Source organism: Solanum dulcamara, chromosome 11, assembly GCF_947179165.1.
Source record: "Solanum dulcamara chromosome 11, daSolDulc1.2, whole genome shotgun sequence".
NCBI classification, from domain to species: Eukaryota; Viridiplantae; Streptophyta; class Magnoliopsida; order Solanales; family Solanaceae; genus Solanum; species Solanum dulcamara.
This window is the reverse complement of record NC_077247.1, coordinates 25,543,000-25,561,104: the sequence shown is the minus strand read 5'-3', so window position 1 is coordinate 25,561,104 and position 18,105 is coordinate 25,543,000. Positions and strand designations below refer to the sequence as shown.

At 35.9% G+C, this 18,105-nt stretch overlaps 1 protein-coding gene and 1 pseudogene across 1 annotated transcript; both read right to left on the bottom strand.

Annotated features, from left to right (window-relative positions):
• Nucleotides 1-5,918: 5,918 nt before the first annotated feature.
• On the bottom strand, nt 5,919-9,593 carry LOC129872462 (uncharacterized; annotated as a pseudogene).
• A 16-nt stretch (nt 9,594-9,609) lies between these two features.
• Nucleotides 9,610-11,930, bottom strand: LOC129872461 (uncharacterized). Its single transcript, XM_055947447.1, has 4 exons — nt 11,318-11,930; nt 10,952-11,225; nt 10,803-10,867; nt 9,610-10,277 (listed from the first exon to the last, which is right to left on the bottom strand). The coding sequence occupies exons 1-4, from the start codon at nt 11,928-11,930 to the stop codon at nt 9,610-9,612; spliced, it is 1,620 nt and encodes a 539-aa protein (XP_055803422.1).
• Between the last annotated feature and the right edge of the window lie 6,175 nt (nt 11,931-18,105).

The window sequence follows — 18,105 nt, the reverse complement described above, 5'->3', positions numbered from 1 at the left end:
TTCATGGATAATCAATTAAGAGAGTCGTCAACCACATTTTCCTTACCCAGAAGGTATAGCACACATATCATAATCCTTCAACAACTAAAGCGATCTTCTTTGTTGAAGGTTCAAGTCCTTTTGACTGAACACATATTGCAAACTCTTGTGATCTATGAGAACATCCACATGGACAGGATAGAGATAGTGTCTCCACAACTTCAAAGCAAATACCACTACCACTAACACCAAGTCGCGACTTGGGTATTTCTTCTTATGTGCCTTGAGTTGCCTTGAAGCATAAGCTATTATTTTGCCATTCTGTATTAGTACACAGCCAAGACCAACTTCTGAAGCATCACAATACACAACAAAACCTTTGGAACCTTTCGGTAAAGTCAACACCAGAGCGGAGGTAAGCCTATCCTTCAACTTTTTGAAAATTTTCTCACATTCCTCGAAACATTAGAACTTTACCTTATTTTGAGTCAAAGTTGTTAGGGGTGATGAAAATGAAGAGAAACCTTCCACAAACCATCTATAATAACTGGCTAAGCCTAAGAAACTCCGAATATCATAAGGAGTCAATGGTCTAGGCGAATTCATAATAGCCTCAGTCTTCTTTGGATCAACCATAGTTTTTTCATCTGTGATAATATGGCCAAAGAAAGCAACTGACCATAGCCAAAATTAACATTTACTAAACTTTGCATACAACTAACGGTCTTTAAGAATCTGCAACATAATACTCAAATTATTATAATGCTCTTCCTCACTCTGAGAGTATATCAAAATACCATCAATGAACACAATCACAAATATATTCAAGTGTTGCTTGAACACCCTCCTCATCAAATTCATATAAAATGCAGGAGAATTCATTAGTCCAAAAGACATAATAAGGAATTCATAGTGAACATACCGAGTTGTAAAAGACATCTTCATAATGTCACACTCCCTTACTTGGAGTTGATGATAAACCAATCGAAGATCACTCTTTAAAAAGTAGCTTGCTCCTTGAAGTTGATCAAAAAAGTCATCAATCCTTGGAATGGGTTACTTATTCTTAATTGTGACCTTGTTCAGTTGTCGGTAATCAATACACGTACAAAGAGAACCATTCTTATTTTTGATGAAGATAATTATAGCACACCATGGAGAGATACTTGGTCTAATGAAACCTTTATCTAATAAATCCTTTAACTATTTCAACTATGTCGGGGTTATTTGGTATGGAGGGATAGAGATAAGCTGAGTATCGGGGAGGAGATTGATACCAAAGTCTATTTTGCTTTTGGGAGGAATACCTAAGAGATCATCAGGGAAAACATCTAGAAACTCATTATCAACTGAAACTGACTCAAAAGTAGGAGTTTCAGAATTAGTATCTCTAATCCAAACTAGATGATAGATGCAACCTTTGGAAATCATTTTCCAAGATTTAAGGCATGGAATGAATTGACCCTTAAATATAAAATTACTAACATTTAATTCTAGGAGAGGCTTATCTAAAACATAAAACTTACCCACACGGGTTCTACAACATATAGAGGCATAACCTGCATGAAGACAATCTATACCGAGAATAACATCAAAATTGGTCATGTCAAGCTCTACCAGATTAACTGAGGTGACTTTATGAAAAACTAAAACTGGAAAATTGATAAACTCTTTTAGCAACAACTAAATCTCCTACCAAAGTGTAGAATGAAAAATGCTCTAACAAGATAAAGAGTAACAAATGATAGAGTAGCACCCGTATCTAATAATGTATAAACATCAAAGTCAAATACATTCAGCATACCACCCGAAGTAGTAGCATGTTGATTCGGACATCTGATTGCCTAAGTCTAAATTTGGGTTCTAGTCCAACCCTTACACTCATTTACATGATGATATAACTTTTCACACTTGTAGCAAACATTCAACCCGTCTAAACACTCTCTCTTAAGGCTTCTCCCACTCTTCTTACATAAAGGGATGACTTGACCACTCGGACCTCCTCTTTGTGCCTTAGGATCTCGTACCTTGTCCTTCTCAAATTTTTGAGCTAGAGTGTTTGAGAAACCTTGGACATGAAACTTTCCCTATTGGAAACAACTATTACCTCCACCAAATTTATTGTGAGAAAACCTACCTTCAAACCGAGTCCTCTTGGACTCCCTTACATTCCCCTCCATAAGCTTTTACCCTTCAATTTTCTAGGCATAACTCATGAGACTAGAGTACCCATATCCTTAATGAGCATAGTGGTTCAGAATTATTTCATAAAAAGGTCTGACACCACCTAAATAAACTTGATCATTTGGGCATGATAGTTGGCTACCAAGAAAGGAGTACACTTGGAAAACATTGTGAACTTGAGGGCATATTCTGTCACACTCATGTTCCCTTTCTTGAGGTTAATAAATTCCAACACCTTTGCCTCCCTTAACTTATCTAAGAAGAAGTGGTCAAGAAAGGAAACGACACTTGTGGTTTTCCATTGGTTGTACCCTATTCAACCCTTCTGGTTTTCCATTGATTGTACCATACTTGTGTCACAACCCAACCTTTTGGGCCACGACTGAGGTCCAACTTAGACCCTTTTATACGTGTCTATCAGTTATGGTCAAGTGGAATTGTGTGTGATGTGATACCATACACAAAACCCCGATGGGTCAAAAAAAATTTCTTATACCTGTAGCCTCTTTCATATGTATCACAACATGAAAAGGAACGCAAGCCTACAAGGCTGCCATAACTTAAAAAAAGCATTTGCAATACGTCGTATGAGCACAACTAAAACAAACTTACAAACAAACAACATACACATGTCTACAGACCTCTAAGAGTAATAATTGTATCATATGGCGGAAAAGGGCCCCTGTTGTACCCCTGAATAAATAAATATGCACATCAAATGACCAGTATCAAAAGTTAGGCTTCGAAACAATGGAGCACTTCCAACATAACTGAGAGGAAATCTTAAGTTGACGAATGTCAAAAACAAACATCTGTACCCGCGGGCATGAAACGTAGCCCCCTAAAGAAAGGGAGAGTCAGTACGATATATGTATTGAGTATATAAAGAATAACATAGTATAAATGAGCTTTCAACTAAAATAGATATGCAGGCAACAAATGTAATAGTTAATGAATCACTATACCTGCACTGTGTGAAATGAGGGCATGTATATCTTTCTCACATACCGTACTCGGTGCACTGTAGGACTCAGGGTTACAAATGTACATTATGTTTTCATATGCATGCCTATATATGTATCCGGCCCATCAAGTAGGGACTTGGTGAATCTATTATTTCATCGTGTATTATGCCCGGCCCTTCATGGGATGCGGTGAACAATCATTTCAACATATATCATGTCTGGCCCTTCATGGGACGTGGTGAATCAGCATTTTATAATTTATCATGCCCGACCCTTCATGGGATGCGGTGAATAAGCATTTCATTGTTTATCATGCCCGGCCCATCATGGGACACGGTGAATAAGCATTTAATTATTTATCATGCCCGGCCCTTCATGGGATGCGGTAAATAAGGATTTCATTATTTATCATGTTCGGCCCTTCATGGGACGCGGTGAATAAGCATTTCATCATTTATCATGCCCTGCCCTTCAAGGGATGCGGTGAATAAACATTTTATCGTTTATCATGCTCGGCCCTTCATGGGACGCGGTGAATAAGCATTTTATCATTTATCATGTCTGTCCCTTCATGAGATGCGGTGAATAATCATTTCATCATTTATCATGCCCAGCCTTTCATGGGACACGGTGAATAAGTATTTTATCATTTATCATGCCCGACCCTTCATAGAATGCGGTGAATAAGCATTTTATCATTTATCATGCCTGGCCCTTCATGGGATGCGATGAATTATGTATTTACAGCATGCACGAGTAGAGTAGTGAGGAACCATATGCAATTTAACTCATCATCGGAGACTCAATGAAATAGCCAACTAAACAGGCACTTGAAGACCAGAGTAGTAGTCGTTTCAAGTACCCTGTGAAATATCATTAGGGGGTCATATCTACTGGAGTCTCAGGGATATTAGACGTATATCCAGACAAGGCTAAATAGCTCATAGAATAAGAGACGTTCGTCATTACAGAGACCTTAGGAGAAGAAGTTTATATATTCAATTAGCATTCAACATACATGAGACTCGAGAACTTTATGTTCAGACGTGACTAAGAGTCATGGATCATGTCTTCGCATATAGAAGGCTCGAGGGTGATAGCTCAGCTACCTTAAGAGCCTTAAAATTTAGAAGTGAACACGAGTCACATGTTATAATTGGAACTTACAACTGGAACTACCTCCACACTCATCATATACCTCATTTCATTTACATTTAAGACATCCCAAAAAAAGGAGCAATACGCTCTACATATATTACCTTTGATCCTATAGAATCCTTTGTGGTGCCAAACGTCCCTACAAAATGATCCAAAGTCGCCGCTAAAGGTATATAGCAGCGACAATTGCTCCGTTCGTAGTAGTTCCATAACTAAAGGTTATTTGTGACGATTAAATAATGTCCCCACAATAAAACTCCATCTGTGGAGACATAATTCGTCACAATATATAAATAAATATGCTACAAAAAATAATAATTTACAACACAAATATTTGGAAAGTCGCTCCTAAAATATGACCTATAGTGGCAACATAGTTTCCACAAAAGCTTATACGATAATTGTGGCAACTGTTATGTCGCTCCTAAAATATGACCTATAGTGGCGACATAGTTGCCACAAAATCTTACACGCTAACTGTGGCTACTGTTGTGTCGCTCCTAAAATATGGCCTATAGTGGCGACATAGTTGCCACAAAAGCTTATACGCTAATTGTGGCTACTGTTATATCGCTGATAAATATTGATATTAATTAGTAGCGTCTCCTATCGCTGCAAGAAAGTATAATCTATTAACATCAACTTTTATATCGCTGCTACACGTCAGTAATTAACAGCCGCAAAAATCCACTAAATATCAGTGGCAACTTTTTTGGCATTGCAAAAGGTAATATTCATCTCGTTACTATAGACCAATATTTAGTGTTTTAAAAACAAATTCTCTAAAATTAGTATATATATAGATATTAAAAATATCTAATATATAGTATTTCACAAAATTAGACCAAAAGTATTTACGAGTACGTACATATTAGCTAGTACTTCAGTTATCATTGTATCTCACAAAATTAGAACAAAAGCATTTTGTGTTTGCATATACAAGTACAAAAAGCAAAAACTCCCATTGCACGCCTTCAAACTACTTCTTGATTCGGCCCCATTGCATAAGAACCTTGTCCCTGAAAATAGAAAAACAATATCAACTTCCTCGAATGACTTCAATGTCTCAAACTGTCTTTCATAGTATTCCTCTTCTCCTATAATCAGTAAAAAAGTAGTCAAAAGGGGACTGAAGATGTTAAAGATAGGATCTTTTCATATAGCTTCTATTGAGTCCTAATTTAACATCAAATAGTACTTAGTCTACAGAAAAGGAAAATTACCACTTTTTTCCTTGCCAAGAACATGTTTCTTGGGATGTTACTCTTCATATCCCAACCTAAAATCTTAACTTTTCCTTATACTTCACAACATAAAGTAGCAGCTAAAGCAATAATATTTTATAAATAACAACTAAAAGAAGCAAGATTTTGACTCCAAAAATGGAAACACAGAAACTAAAAAGTTTACAAAACCAAAACCTACAATAACACAAGACTTGAGCACTTTATCTGGAAGCCTTAACAAAAAATCATGCCTTAGTGACTTATTAAATGAGTTTCACCGGCTGAAACAAAGAGAAGCTTTCCAAAAGTGTCCTATAGATAATGATGAGGTTGTTGATAGCTTATCAGAAACCTTCACTAGTTTCTAGTAAATAGATAACACAAAAAACTTCCAACAATCTTCCACTTACTGTTGATAACTAAAGTACTTCTTGTTGGCCATAGGCCATAGCTTTGTTGGATTCGGCATCTCTAAAGCCATGGAAAGCTTTCCAGAAAACATTTCAGTTGTTGGATTTCCCTAATAACTAGTCCAACTTTTAATGTAACTATTTTCTACACCAAGATAACAATTTATTATATTCCAAAAGAGCAAGAGAAATTACCTGTTGCATTCTAGTCATAATAGCAGCCATTTGTTCTTAGAACATCTTGTCTACCTCGCCTTTCATTTGTTCACGCTCCTCTTCCAATTTTTTCTGAAAATCTTTTTTCATATTCTTTTTTAAATCAACAGTCATTTTTTCACGTTCTTCTTGTAACTTTCGATCCATATCAGCTTGCATCTCTTGACGAATACTTTCCACTGCCAAAGATACACTTGCCTCTATGTCTGACTGATGTAGTTGAGTCTTTTTAGGAGGCTTTTTTCCATATCCTTTTCCCTGAACATAGCCTGATCTCTTATCGAGAACCGATGATAAAATCTCATCCCTAATCATGGGATGCTCGATCTCTTCAGATTGTTGTTCAACAACAAGTTGTTGAAGCTGACCCTGCAATAACATTTAATTATTTCACCAAAAGATAACGTACATATTGAAAGTAACTTTGGACTTTCTTTGATCCATCTTTTGGACTTCTTCTAATGCAAACATGTATTCCGAGAAGCAAACTTCCCTGCAGATACATTGTCCAAATGCAGTTATATGCTTGAACATACACAATATTTCTATAATTTTCAGCAAGTACCACAAGAAACTACGGTTACATCAAGTTGGACAAGCTAGGGATGGCAAGTTTTAGAAGAAGAAAACTCAACCTCCTTGAACTCTTCTTACAGCTTTAGTGTTCTAACTTCTTTTTCTTCAATTTGGATGTCTCTATTTCATAGCTATATCGACTTTGAAGATTTAATAGTTAGGACCTTTGTAAAGGGGAGAGTCCCTCGTTTATAGCTTTCCTAGACTAAACAACTTATCATTAGAGATAAGGACCAGAGTAGGTATTTCTGCTCTGTTTCTGCTGTGCAGGTACATTGCAGACCTGCAACGCTTGATACAGCACTTGGAATTCCTCTCTTGTTTGCTTCCATTGTACAGGTAAATAAAGTGTTGCAGCACTTTATGACTTTGTTGTCGAATTGGAGCATACATCTAGAACCTACAGGTTGATTTAGCATGGTGCAATAGAGTGGATTACTACATCAACATCTAAGTTTATTGCAGAGCTGCAACATCCAACAACAAATACCTCAACTACACAACCATGTACACATCTACAATACAACCATACTTGGAACCTTTAGCATCCAACAACCTGCAACACCTTACAATAGTCATCCTCATCTTCACCTTCAGAACCTACAGAAATATGGGGCAGAAACTGCAGCTGCAGTTAAGTCCTCAATGGTATTCTCATTTCCATATCTTCAAGGGTGTTTATTTACATAGAAAAAGAAACTTTACAGCTGATGTTTTTCCCAAACACAGCCATAAATCCAAAGAAGAAAGATTACATATTGAAGTAGACAAAGTAAAGATGACTATCTTGAGAAGAAGTTGTCTCCAAAAAAAAATAAAGTAACTTGTAGTAGATCAAAAAGATAATAAGGTAATGTCTTTAAGGAATTACATGAATCTGTTGGGATTGCGGATCCAACCATACATGTTCTCCGTTGTCTTTTTTACGTGTATGTTGAATAGACTTTATCTGGTGTGTCTTTTTCTTCCGATTCAGGATTTCTCTACAATATAGTTCAATAACAAAAAAAATATATAAGCAAATAATCATATAAATAACAAGAAGTATATGTAACTATAGAAGAACAAATGTGTTTTCACCGTAGCTTCCTCTACTTCTGCAAATGATCGTGTCCCACAAGAATGCTTAGTTATCTGTTTTTCTCTATTTTTTTTGTTTCTCTCACTAACAACCTGTACTAATTAAGTCAAGAGATCAGAAAATATTTATGCTAGTCTAGATAGCTACTGAAAGATGTCATGTTGTCCATGTAAGCATATGTCTAAGATTATAGAGTGGGCAACAATGTTTTGGTTATAATAAAGTTACCTTGAATTTCTCACTGCCAAAATACATAACTAGCTATTTCCAGTCCTCCAACTCAACATCCTCAGGTCGATGAGACAATCTTTCTTCATCAGTATCATAGGCAGAGTAAGAATTATGCAATCGAGCTTTCCATGCCCTAAAAAGTCTTTGCATAGTGCTTATCACAAAGCCTTGTAACTTATGTTCTCGCAGTCCACCACAAAATTCAAATTTGTCCTGAACACATTATAATATTAAATTTGATAAATTAAGTAATTTAAAGACAATACAAAATGGAAAGTAATTTATTACCTTAACCTTATAACACATTGCTTCTCCATGTTTTAAAACAATCTTCTGCCAATTTCCATCACGAAATGAGATGCTGCTCCTCATGATCAAGCCACAGTAATTAACAATATCTCTAGTACCAAAACCCACAGCTCTATCAATGTCATCTGGAATAATTATATTGATTTTTCCTCTGTACTTGGTTTTAATATCAACCGTCTTAGATTTATATTTTCCTCTTCCTCTCTTTTTATTGATGCGAGAAACTGCAAAGCAATAATATGGTGATCTTGAGAACTATATGCAATCATGGCATCTTAGCATCTCCACTAAAAGCTTGCAGATTCATGGCATCTTATCACCAAAACATCTTTTGTTAACCAACTATCCTTTTCTTTTTTCAACTTAAAGCTACATAAAAGTTTGAGCTTATATATTTTAAGAAACACATCAAAAAAAGATTATTAAATAAGTGTCTATATCTGCACCCAAGAAGGAACGAAACTAGTTAAGCCTCTGTCAAGTATGAAAACTAGCAGATGAAGGGAACTAGTAGAACTAGAAGAAGAGAAACTTCCAGCATTTTAAGTTAATTTACTTTGCTGCAGAACACCACCCATTAGTCTATTACATCCTTGTAAATTTAAATTTCCAGAACCAAGACCAAGCACAGACAATTCTACACCACTAGCTAGGGACGTGGACTAACCTGCACCAGTTTCAACCTCCGGGGAGGGGCGTACACTTTCTTCTAGAGTTCTGGATGATTGTGTCTCTAGAGATGTTCTTTTGATAGGGTCATTTGATATTTGGCTTATCTGCTGAGGTCCTTGCCTTGGGTTAGATTATTGTTCTGTCTGTAGAGGTCCTTGCCTTGGTGGTATTTGTGGCTGAGATGCAGTTTCAGCAAGACTTTCTCGTCCTTGAATATTTCCACGTCCAGTTCTTATACCACCTCTTCCACTTTTACCTCGTCCAGTTCCTTTCATTTCCTGTAACATGATTAAAAAGGAGAAGCATAAGATTCAGAAATTAAAAATGATAAAACATATGTCTACCAGCTAAAGAAAACATCAATTCATAAAACAACGTATTAGATCAATAAATTAAAAAAATATGCGATATTTGGCTAACAACTATAGCCTCATTGATGGAAATGTAACACATTGATTAAACATAAAATGCTGATTATATTTATAAAGTTGCAGATACAAGCGTTATGAATTAATTTTATGTCAACCTAATCAAAATAAAATACAAAAAACTTATCAAAACAAGATGTAAACAGATATACAGTCATCTCTGTTAAGCAATCTTCAAAAGGATGTATCACTGTCATCTCCATCATTATCATCAATTAACTCTTCTTCGCTTTCTTCATTCTCAAATACATCTATATTATTGTCATTAATAAAATCATCATCCTGATTTTCTTCATCATTGGTACGCAAAACAGTTTGTGGTTCAATATCATCCCTATGTAAAGACACCACAATATCAATTTCTTGGTCATTGATACTCAAGATATTACATTCCACTTCCTCTTGTAGATAAACTTCTTCATTTATTAATTCTTCTTCAACTTCAGGCATACTGAAAACGTCATGGGGATTTGTCTTTACAACAACGAGCCAATCTTTATCAATCGTGTCATTCAAGTTAAAAAATTGCTCAGATTGAGATGCCAGCACAAATGGCTCATTTGTATTCAAAGCACAATGAGTATTCACACTTGTAAACCCATAACTGTCGATCTTATGTCCTCTTCCTAGGTGAGCCACATCCCACCAATGACACTTGAATAGATAAACTTTTCTGTTTCCCACATAACGCAACTCATAAATGTCCTCCAATACACCATAATACTTCTTATTAGAGTCTGCATCATCTCCCCTAACAAGTACTCCACTATTCTGTGTTTTTCTCACAAGTTCTTTTGTTTGAAACCTAAATCCATCGCCATAAATATTGAATATCGATGCACCTATAGTTTTGGACAGACGGCTAAGCTTATGAGCTCATCTGTTGCGCGTCCTTGTGAAGATAGTACAAATATCTATAAAAATAAATACGATTTGTTCATATCGATATGCCAACACTAATAGTAAAGTGTTGTTTTAGTGAACACTTACACGTGCACGAAACCAATCAATAAACTCATTATTATGCATCCCATGAGATCTCGTTGAACCTTGTATTTCAATCTCTCTCATGTATTCCCTACATTTTGTGTTGGTTAAGATTACTTAAATTATCTTAATGTGAAATTATATTTGAATTAATAAGATACTTACTCCATGAATTTTGAAACCTCTTCGCAATTTTGAAGAACATACATACATGCTTGGTTGAACTCATAATGAGGTAGTTTCTTTCCCACTTAATTTAAATATAGACATCCCACCATGTAATTCAAATCCATCATCATTTCTTGTTGGTTGATTGAACTTGGTTGAGATATTTTTTAAATATCGTGAGTAAAACGTAAGGTTTTCCCTTGCCATATGACCTTCAGCAATTGAACCTTCTGGACGACCTAGGTTGCGAACATCTCCCTTAAGTGTTCGCAAATACCTACATATAGATTTCTCATCAATAGAGTTATAGAATATGATAGTTTAAAAATATTGGTTTTCAATATATAGAATAAGATGTTACCTCTCAATAGGGTACATATCACGGTATTGAACTGGTCCACCAAGTTTTGCCTCTCTTACCAAGTGTATTGGCAAATGAATCATGATATCAAAAAATGCCGGAGGAAAAACCATTTGAAGTTTGTATAATATGATAGGAATTTCAGCTTCTAGGATATCAAGATCTTCAATTTTCAGGCACTTAGCATATCGATTCTTGAAAAAATTACCTAAGGCTATAATTGGTTCACACACTTTCTTAGGTAACAAACCACGTATAGCTACGGGTAAAATATCTTGCAATAATACATGATGATCATGACACTTCAATCCATGTATTCTTTTTCAAGTACATTAACACACCTTGAAATATTTGATGAAAAGGCACCTGGAACCTTGAAATTAGCTATGAAATTGCATAACTTCAACTTCTCTTGAGGGGACAATGCATAGCAAGCTGCCGGCAACAAAATATTATCCTCGTCCTCAATTGGATGCAACCCTTGCCTAATAGCAAGGTCCACCAAATCATATCTACTTTTCAATGTGTCCTTTGTCTTACCAACCATACTCATCACAGTTGATAAAATATTGTCGGATACATTTCTTTCTATGTGCATCACATCAAGGTTATGTCTTAACTTAAGACTCTTCCAATAAGGTAATTGAAAAAATATACTTTTCTTCTTCAAATTATAAGCATTGTTAGAAACATTACGCTTTCGCTTTTGCACTTTACCAAAACTCACATTCCCCAACTCATGTAATTGCATAAGTACTTCATCACCTGTTAAAGGTCTAGGTGCGATCCCCATTTCCACTTTCCCATCAAATAACATCCTATTTTTACGCCATGGATGGTTCATGGGAAGGAAGCAACGATGCCCCATATAACACAATTTATTGCGTAAGGAAATTGATTGTGTGTTTATGGCAACAGGGACATGCAATATTGCCTTTAGTTGACCATCCTGAAAGATTTCCATATGCTGGAAAGTCATTAATCGTCTAGAGCAGAGCCACACGCATAAGAAAATTAGATTTTGAGTGTGCATCATAAGTCTCCACCCCATCCCATAATTCTTTCAACTCATCAATCATTGGTCGTAAATATACATCAATATCATTTCCTGGAGACTTAGGTCCTGGAATAAGAAGTGTCATCATGAAATATGGATCTTTCATGCAATCCCATGGTGGCAAATTATATGTAACCAGAACGACATGCCATATACTATGATTGGAACTCATATTTCCAAAAGGTTGAAACCCATCACTTGCTAAACCTAATCGCACATTTCTTAACTCAGCTAAAAAAGTAGGATGACGCTCATTGAAAGATTTCCATTCTATTGAGTCAGATGGATGACGCATGACACCATAATCAACATTCTCCTACTTGTGCCACCTCATCTTCTTTGATGTCTCTTTTGCCATGTATAATCTTAGAAGCCTTGGTTTGATTGGAAAATATCGCAACACTTTATGAGCTACTTTCTTGCCTTTGGGTTTTACTGACTTCCATCTAGACTTGCCATACTTAGGACATGATTGAGCATTGACATAATAGCTCCAATATAAAATACAATCATTCTGGAATGCATCTATTTTGGTATATCCCAAGCCTAGGTCACGAAGAACTTTCTTTGCTTCATAGAAAGAACTAGTTACAAATGATCCCTCGGGAAGAACTTCTTTAAAGAACCTTAATAACTCATCCATCGATTTGTTGCTCCAATGGTTAAGTGACTTCAAGTGAAGTAATTTAACAACAAAAGACAACTTTGAGACTTTTGTGCAACCAGGATAAAGTTCTGTCTTACCATCTTCTAACAATTTGTAGAACTTTGTAGCATGCATATTTGGCTCTTCATTTCCCTCCGAATAAGTAGCATTATTATCCATATTCATATATCCACAAGCATCATGGATCATTTGAGTAATTTCATCCTCTTCAGCGCTATCAACTTCTACTTCATCATTAAGTGCGACATTAGAATTTTCAACTCTAACCAACACTTCTCCATCCAAGTCCCACACCTTATAAGAATCCTAGAATCCCTTCTTCAATAAGTCTACTCTTATATCAATTCTTAGCTTGAACACAGTGTTCATACATCCTTTACAAGGACATCGAATCATAGTGTTCACCTTGGGTTGACTGAATGCCCAATTAAGAAAACCTTCTACTCCGTCTCTATATTTTTGGTCAACTCTATTCCTAATATTCAACCAACTTTTATCCATTCCTATTTCAATAAAAAAATCAATAAGTTAATTAATTCAATTATTCATAATGATAAATATTGGACAGAGAAGTACTGAGAAATAAATTTACAGGAAAATATCAATAATGAGGTTGTGACTAGAAGTTGGAAATTCTCACAATCAAATGCTAATAATAAAAGGGCAGCGTAGATCACATATGATTGTGACTAGCACAACTTACTGTGTTTGCAGTGATTATCTTGCAAAGTACAAGTAAATATTCAGCTGTACTATTGAGCCTCATATACAATGGCACTTACTGTGCTGTGCTGCAAACACTCTTTCCAAGCACAGCCATATGGTTGACAGGTTGTATCAAGCCTACAATTTTTAGCAACTTCCTAAGGAGACAAGGGGGTACTACATACTAGACAAACTGGAATGTCAAGTTTCAGAAGGCAAAAGCTGAAGAGGATCATGGAACCACCTTAAATGAGCTACAGACTATCTCAAGAGGAAGCACCATGAGCTCTTTTTCTAATTTTCTTTTGTTTCTTTCTTTTTTTGTGTTCTCTCTTCTTTCTTTCTTTTTTGGGGCTATATATTTCCTTGAAGTTATAGCCTCTTTGAAAATTCCTTATTTAGGATTATATTGCAAAGGGGAGAGTCTCCCTTATTTTATGGTTTTCCTAGATACTTTGTATCGAGAGGAGTCCTCTCATATATGCTTAGCTACCTAGGATCCATTGTTCTCTATTATCTACTACTGTGCAGGTACATTGCAAATCTGTAGAAGCTGCTGGTTGTGACTAAACCACCTAGGAGAAAATGTTGTGGATAAGATCACCAACTACAGAAACACTGCAGAGCTGCAGCACAAACCTGGAGTATCCTGCAACAATTAATACAGAACTGCAGCTCCTTGTACAATTCAGAGCTGCAACATCCAACAACAACATCCAACAACAACATCACACAACAACCTGAAATACCCTGTAGAACTGAAGCAGTATAATGAAGGTAATAAAAATTTCAACTCGGATGATCTCATGGCCTTTTCTAAGCAACAGGTAGTGAATTTGTTCGTATTAGTAGCACTTTTCTGATGCACTCACAGTTGACGTAGTTGTTTTAATCAAAAACGCAGATGGACCGTCTACTACTAAAAAGCTTTTTTCACATAATAGACCAATCGATAATTTATAATCTTCTGTTTTTCACATTCTAATAGCACCAAATTCTTAATTTATCAACTATCTACTGCACAATAATGTCAATCTCATATCTCTTCTTCAAATTATATAATTATACGGTTATTGTTATTCCTACAATTTTTAAGTATTATCATAGCTTTTTGTAGCTCACAAAAGATAAGGACAGATACTAGAATTCTCCATACATTCTGCGGTTATTTACAGTGAGTCTTATCGACTCTACACATCTCCAGAAAATAAAACTTCAAATAAAGAGAATCGATTGATCAGCTAACTAGACAGAACTGCACAAAGTATAAAAAATAAATCTCTGTAAAAAAAATTATGAATACTTCTTTCTTCAACAAAGGTGTCAATTCTTTAACTAGTCAAAACCACAAATCCATGAAGATATAAAGATGTAAACAACGAAGAGACTCTCGATTTCAAGATAGATTTTCCAATGTGCAATCCAAATGTAGGACTTCCATCAACAGACGTAGAAACACCCACAGAGAGGATATCGAGAATACAAAATACAAAATACAAATGAGAATATAGAATTTCAGCTTCTAGTTTACCTCGCAAGATCGAGAATACAAAATACAAAAACATCTTTAGAACTTTCAGCTTTTAACTTACCTCGAACTGATTTTCAAAACTTCAAATGGGCGAACTGGTTCAATCCTTTAGAACTTCGAACTTCTTACGCTCACAGTGATTTTCAAACTAGGAACTCTCTTCCTTCTCCATCGACTTTAGAGAACCCCATTCCTACAAAATTCAAATGGGTTATAGAAATTACATGTAAAATCTTAAAATACATAAACCTAGAAACAGATTTGAGCACATACCTGATGAAATACATACTTTATAGAACCCTATTAGTCAAAAATTGAAGAATATTCAGCAAAAAGGAACCTTATTCATATATATTTCTCCAACAGATCGACACTATTTGTTCCTATAAATCGAGCAAAGAGGAACCTCTGTTAGTAGTGTTGTCTCTGTTTTTGTTTCCTCTGATCCCTTTTCCCAAATCTATATAATATCCATTTTTTTTAGGTTTGTGCAAAAGCTGATGAGAATGACCTTTAGTTTAGCAGCTAAGAGATGATCTTTTAATATCTCAAAGCTTTCCAAAATTTTACAAATTTTTTAGTTTATTTTTCTTTTAAATTTAATTTAGTTGGATTAACATTAGCGGCGACTAGGTCGCTACAAAATCTTATTTGAGGCGACATTTCAAAATTTGCTACTAAATATTTAGCGCCCAAATTTTATTTTAGCGGGACTTTATAATTTGCGAATTAGTGACAACTATTAGCAACGACATAAAATAAGTCGCCACTGAAACTAAACATTTTGGAACGACCATATATGTCCCTACTGAATATGAAGCTTTTGTAGCAACAAGTAGGGTCGCCACTAAATCTCGCCACAATAAGTCTTATTTCTTGTAGTAAAGGCAATAGCTCAACTATTACAAGAGTTCTACCATCACAAAGTTGATAAGAATTATGACCTACACTCGGAGCTTTACAAATGGAATTATCCCCACATTTCATATACAAACCATTCATATCTTATATCTAAGACAAACCAAAAGAAAGAAGAATAGCTTTACATACCTGTTATGGGTTAATCGCATCTAGACTCGCTTCGTTACTCCTTTAACATATTTAACACAAAAGTAATACTAAGGTTTGTGACCTTAGACCTTCTAGCTTCTAAATAAACAACCAAGAACCCATAGGAATCAATTTTTTATTTGCCTTTCTCGACTAGTCTATTAGTTAGGTAAGGAGTTAACGGAAATCGGGCAACATCTCCTCTATAACTTGTACTATCCGAATTACCAATTACATACCTAATCACTAAATCAAACAAAAAACAACAACCTGCAGCTCATATACACATAAAACATGGCAACATTACACAACACAAGCTCCAACCAACTTGCTTCAAATTATGATACCAAAATAGGGTCTTTAATCTTTATTTCGTAAAAACTTTAACTACATGAAACGGAGGATCGTGTGTCTGAATAAATCAGAGCCCACTACCTATCTAGACCATGTTCCATCCCTGCAATCCATTACCACACCCCTGCAGCCGCACACCACAAGCACAACACCTTACTTCGACTACAATTTAACTATAACGACTCCAATTTAGATTGCTTCTAACGTCAAGCACCTATATGGAATTTTTATACTTCCATCCATGTAAAAGGAGTTTAATACACTCCCTAAACACACCATAAACTAAAAATTGGAATAAAAGACCTTACCTTACCCAAAATTGGCCAAAACTTGCCAAAATTCGTCTCGAAAGTTCGTCTAGCGCGGCTGAAACGTCACGACTGTTTTTTGTCCACTTGGTGCTGATAACAACCTTAAATTTAAATTATTAACACCCTAATAACATGTCCAAACCCTTAAAAGAACGTGGGATCAAATAACCAAGCCATACCTTGCTAAAAATTACTAAAACTTGTCTCGGAAGTTCTCTTAACATGCTGAAAATTAGCAGACTGTTTGTATCTCTTCCTTGTTGCCCCAAAATGAAATTTTACAGTATTAAAACACCTCTATATCACCATATGATACCTTAAATAATTAATTAATGGAATAAAAGTAGGGACTTACTTTTTTTCTAGCCAAACCCGTGGATGCTCTCTTCTGCTCCTTATGTTTTCTCTCTTTTTTGGCTCAATTTGCTGAAGTTTAAGGCATCTACATGTAACACTTATATATATGCATCCTTATGATGTGACATGTGGCATCTCCCCTAGTGCGCCACCTCAATCATGCCTCCAAGCCTTGGTTGCCACGTGGCAGCGTGGGATCCACCCAAGCTACTGCATCACCTACTGGACCCTAAGTGGGTGCATCACCTACTTGCTTCGAGTAGGCGTGTCGTCTCCTTATTTCTGTTCCGTGGGTTCCTAATCTCATCTCACTCCAAGATCCTATGTATTCCTTGTTACTTATTCTCGATGTGTACTCAAGTGGCGTAATTATGTAAGACATCCAAGTTTGTAGTTTATGCAAGTAAGTCGAGTCCTACGATCCGTTACTTGGACTCTAATTCCTTTTGGAATCTTATAGCCCTATTTCCAATCTTCCTTATTATGGAGTATCTAATTCTCCCTTATTTAGAGTTATTTAATAGAATTGTAGCTAATCAGTGTCACGTGGAAACTTTTAAGAAGTTTAAGAAGTCTTTCTGAAGTATGAAAGTATGGGGCATAACATCCTTCCCCCTTTTAGAACATTCGTCCTCGAATGATAACTAGTCTCATAAGGTCTTGCGAGGACTTTAGGAATTCTCCATAATAGTTTCATCCAAAGTCTTTTTATTTATCAACTCCACTAACCCAGGAGTTTAGACTTCCTGTAGACATAGGGAGTACGTACGGGTATTTCTTTTCCATCTCTTCTTCGGCCTCCCAGGTCAACTCTTCTTTATTTTTATTTTTTCATAAGACTTTAAAGGGAGCCACGTCCCTAGCTCGCAACCTTCTGCTCTGCTGATCTATAATGGCACTAGGTTTCTCCTCGTAGGATAACTCTTTATTACATGGATATCCTCCACAGGAGCCATTCTGGAAGGGTCACTTATACCCTTGCAAAACCTTGACATATGAGGGAATAGGCGTACCACTTCCAAATCCGATGGTAGGTCTAACTCATAGGAAGCTCTGCCTATCCTACAAATGATTTGATACGGAACCATGCATCCTAGGCCAAGTTTCTCTTTCTTGTCGAAT

What these genes read in the sequence shown, in the direction of transcription:
- LOC129872461 (XM_055947447.1), bottom strand. Translation starts at nt 11,930, where the DNA reads ATGACTTTCCAGCATATGGAAATCTTTCAGGATGGTCAACTAAAGGCA. An exon ending in GATATGTACCCTATTGAGAG is followed by an intron (nt 10,868 to 10,951) that starts GTAACATCTTAT and finishes ATCTATATGTAG; the next exon opens with GTATTTGCGAACACTTAAGG. An exon ending in AGAAGGTTCAATTGCTGAAG is followed by an intron (nt 10,278 to 10,802) that starts GTCATATGGCAA and finishes CCAAAACTATAG; the next exon opens with GTGCATCGATATTCAATATT.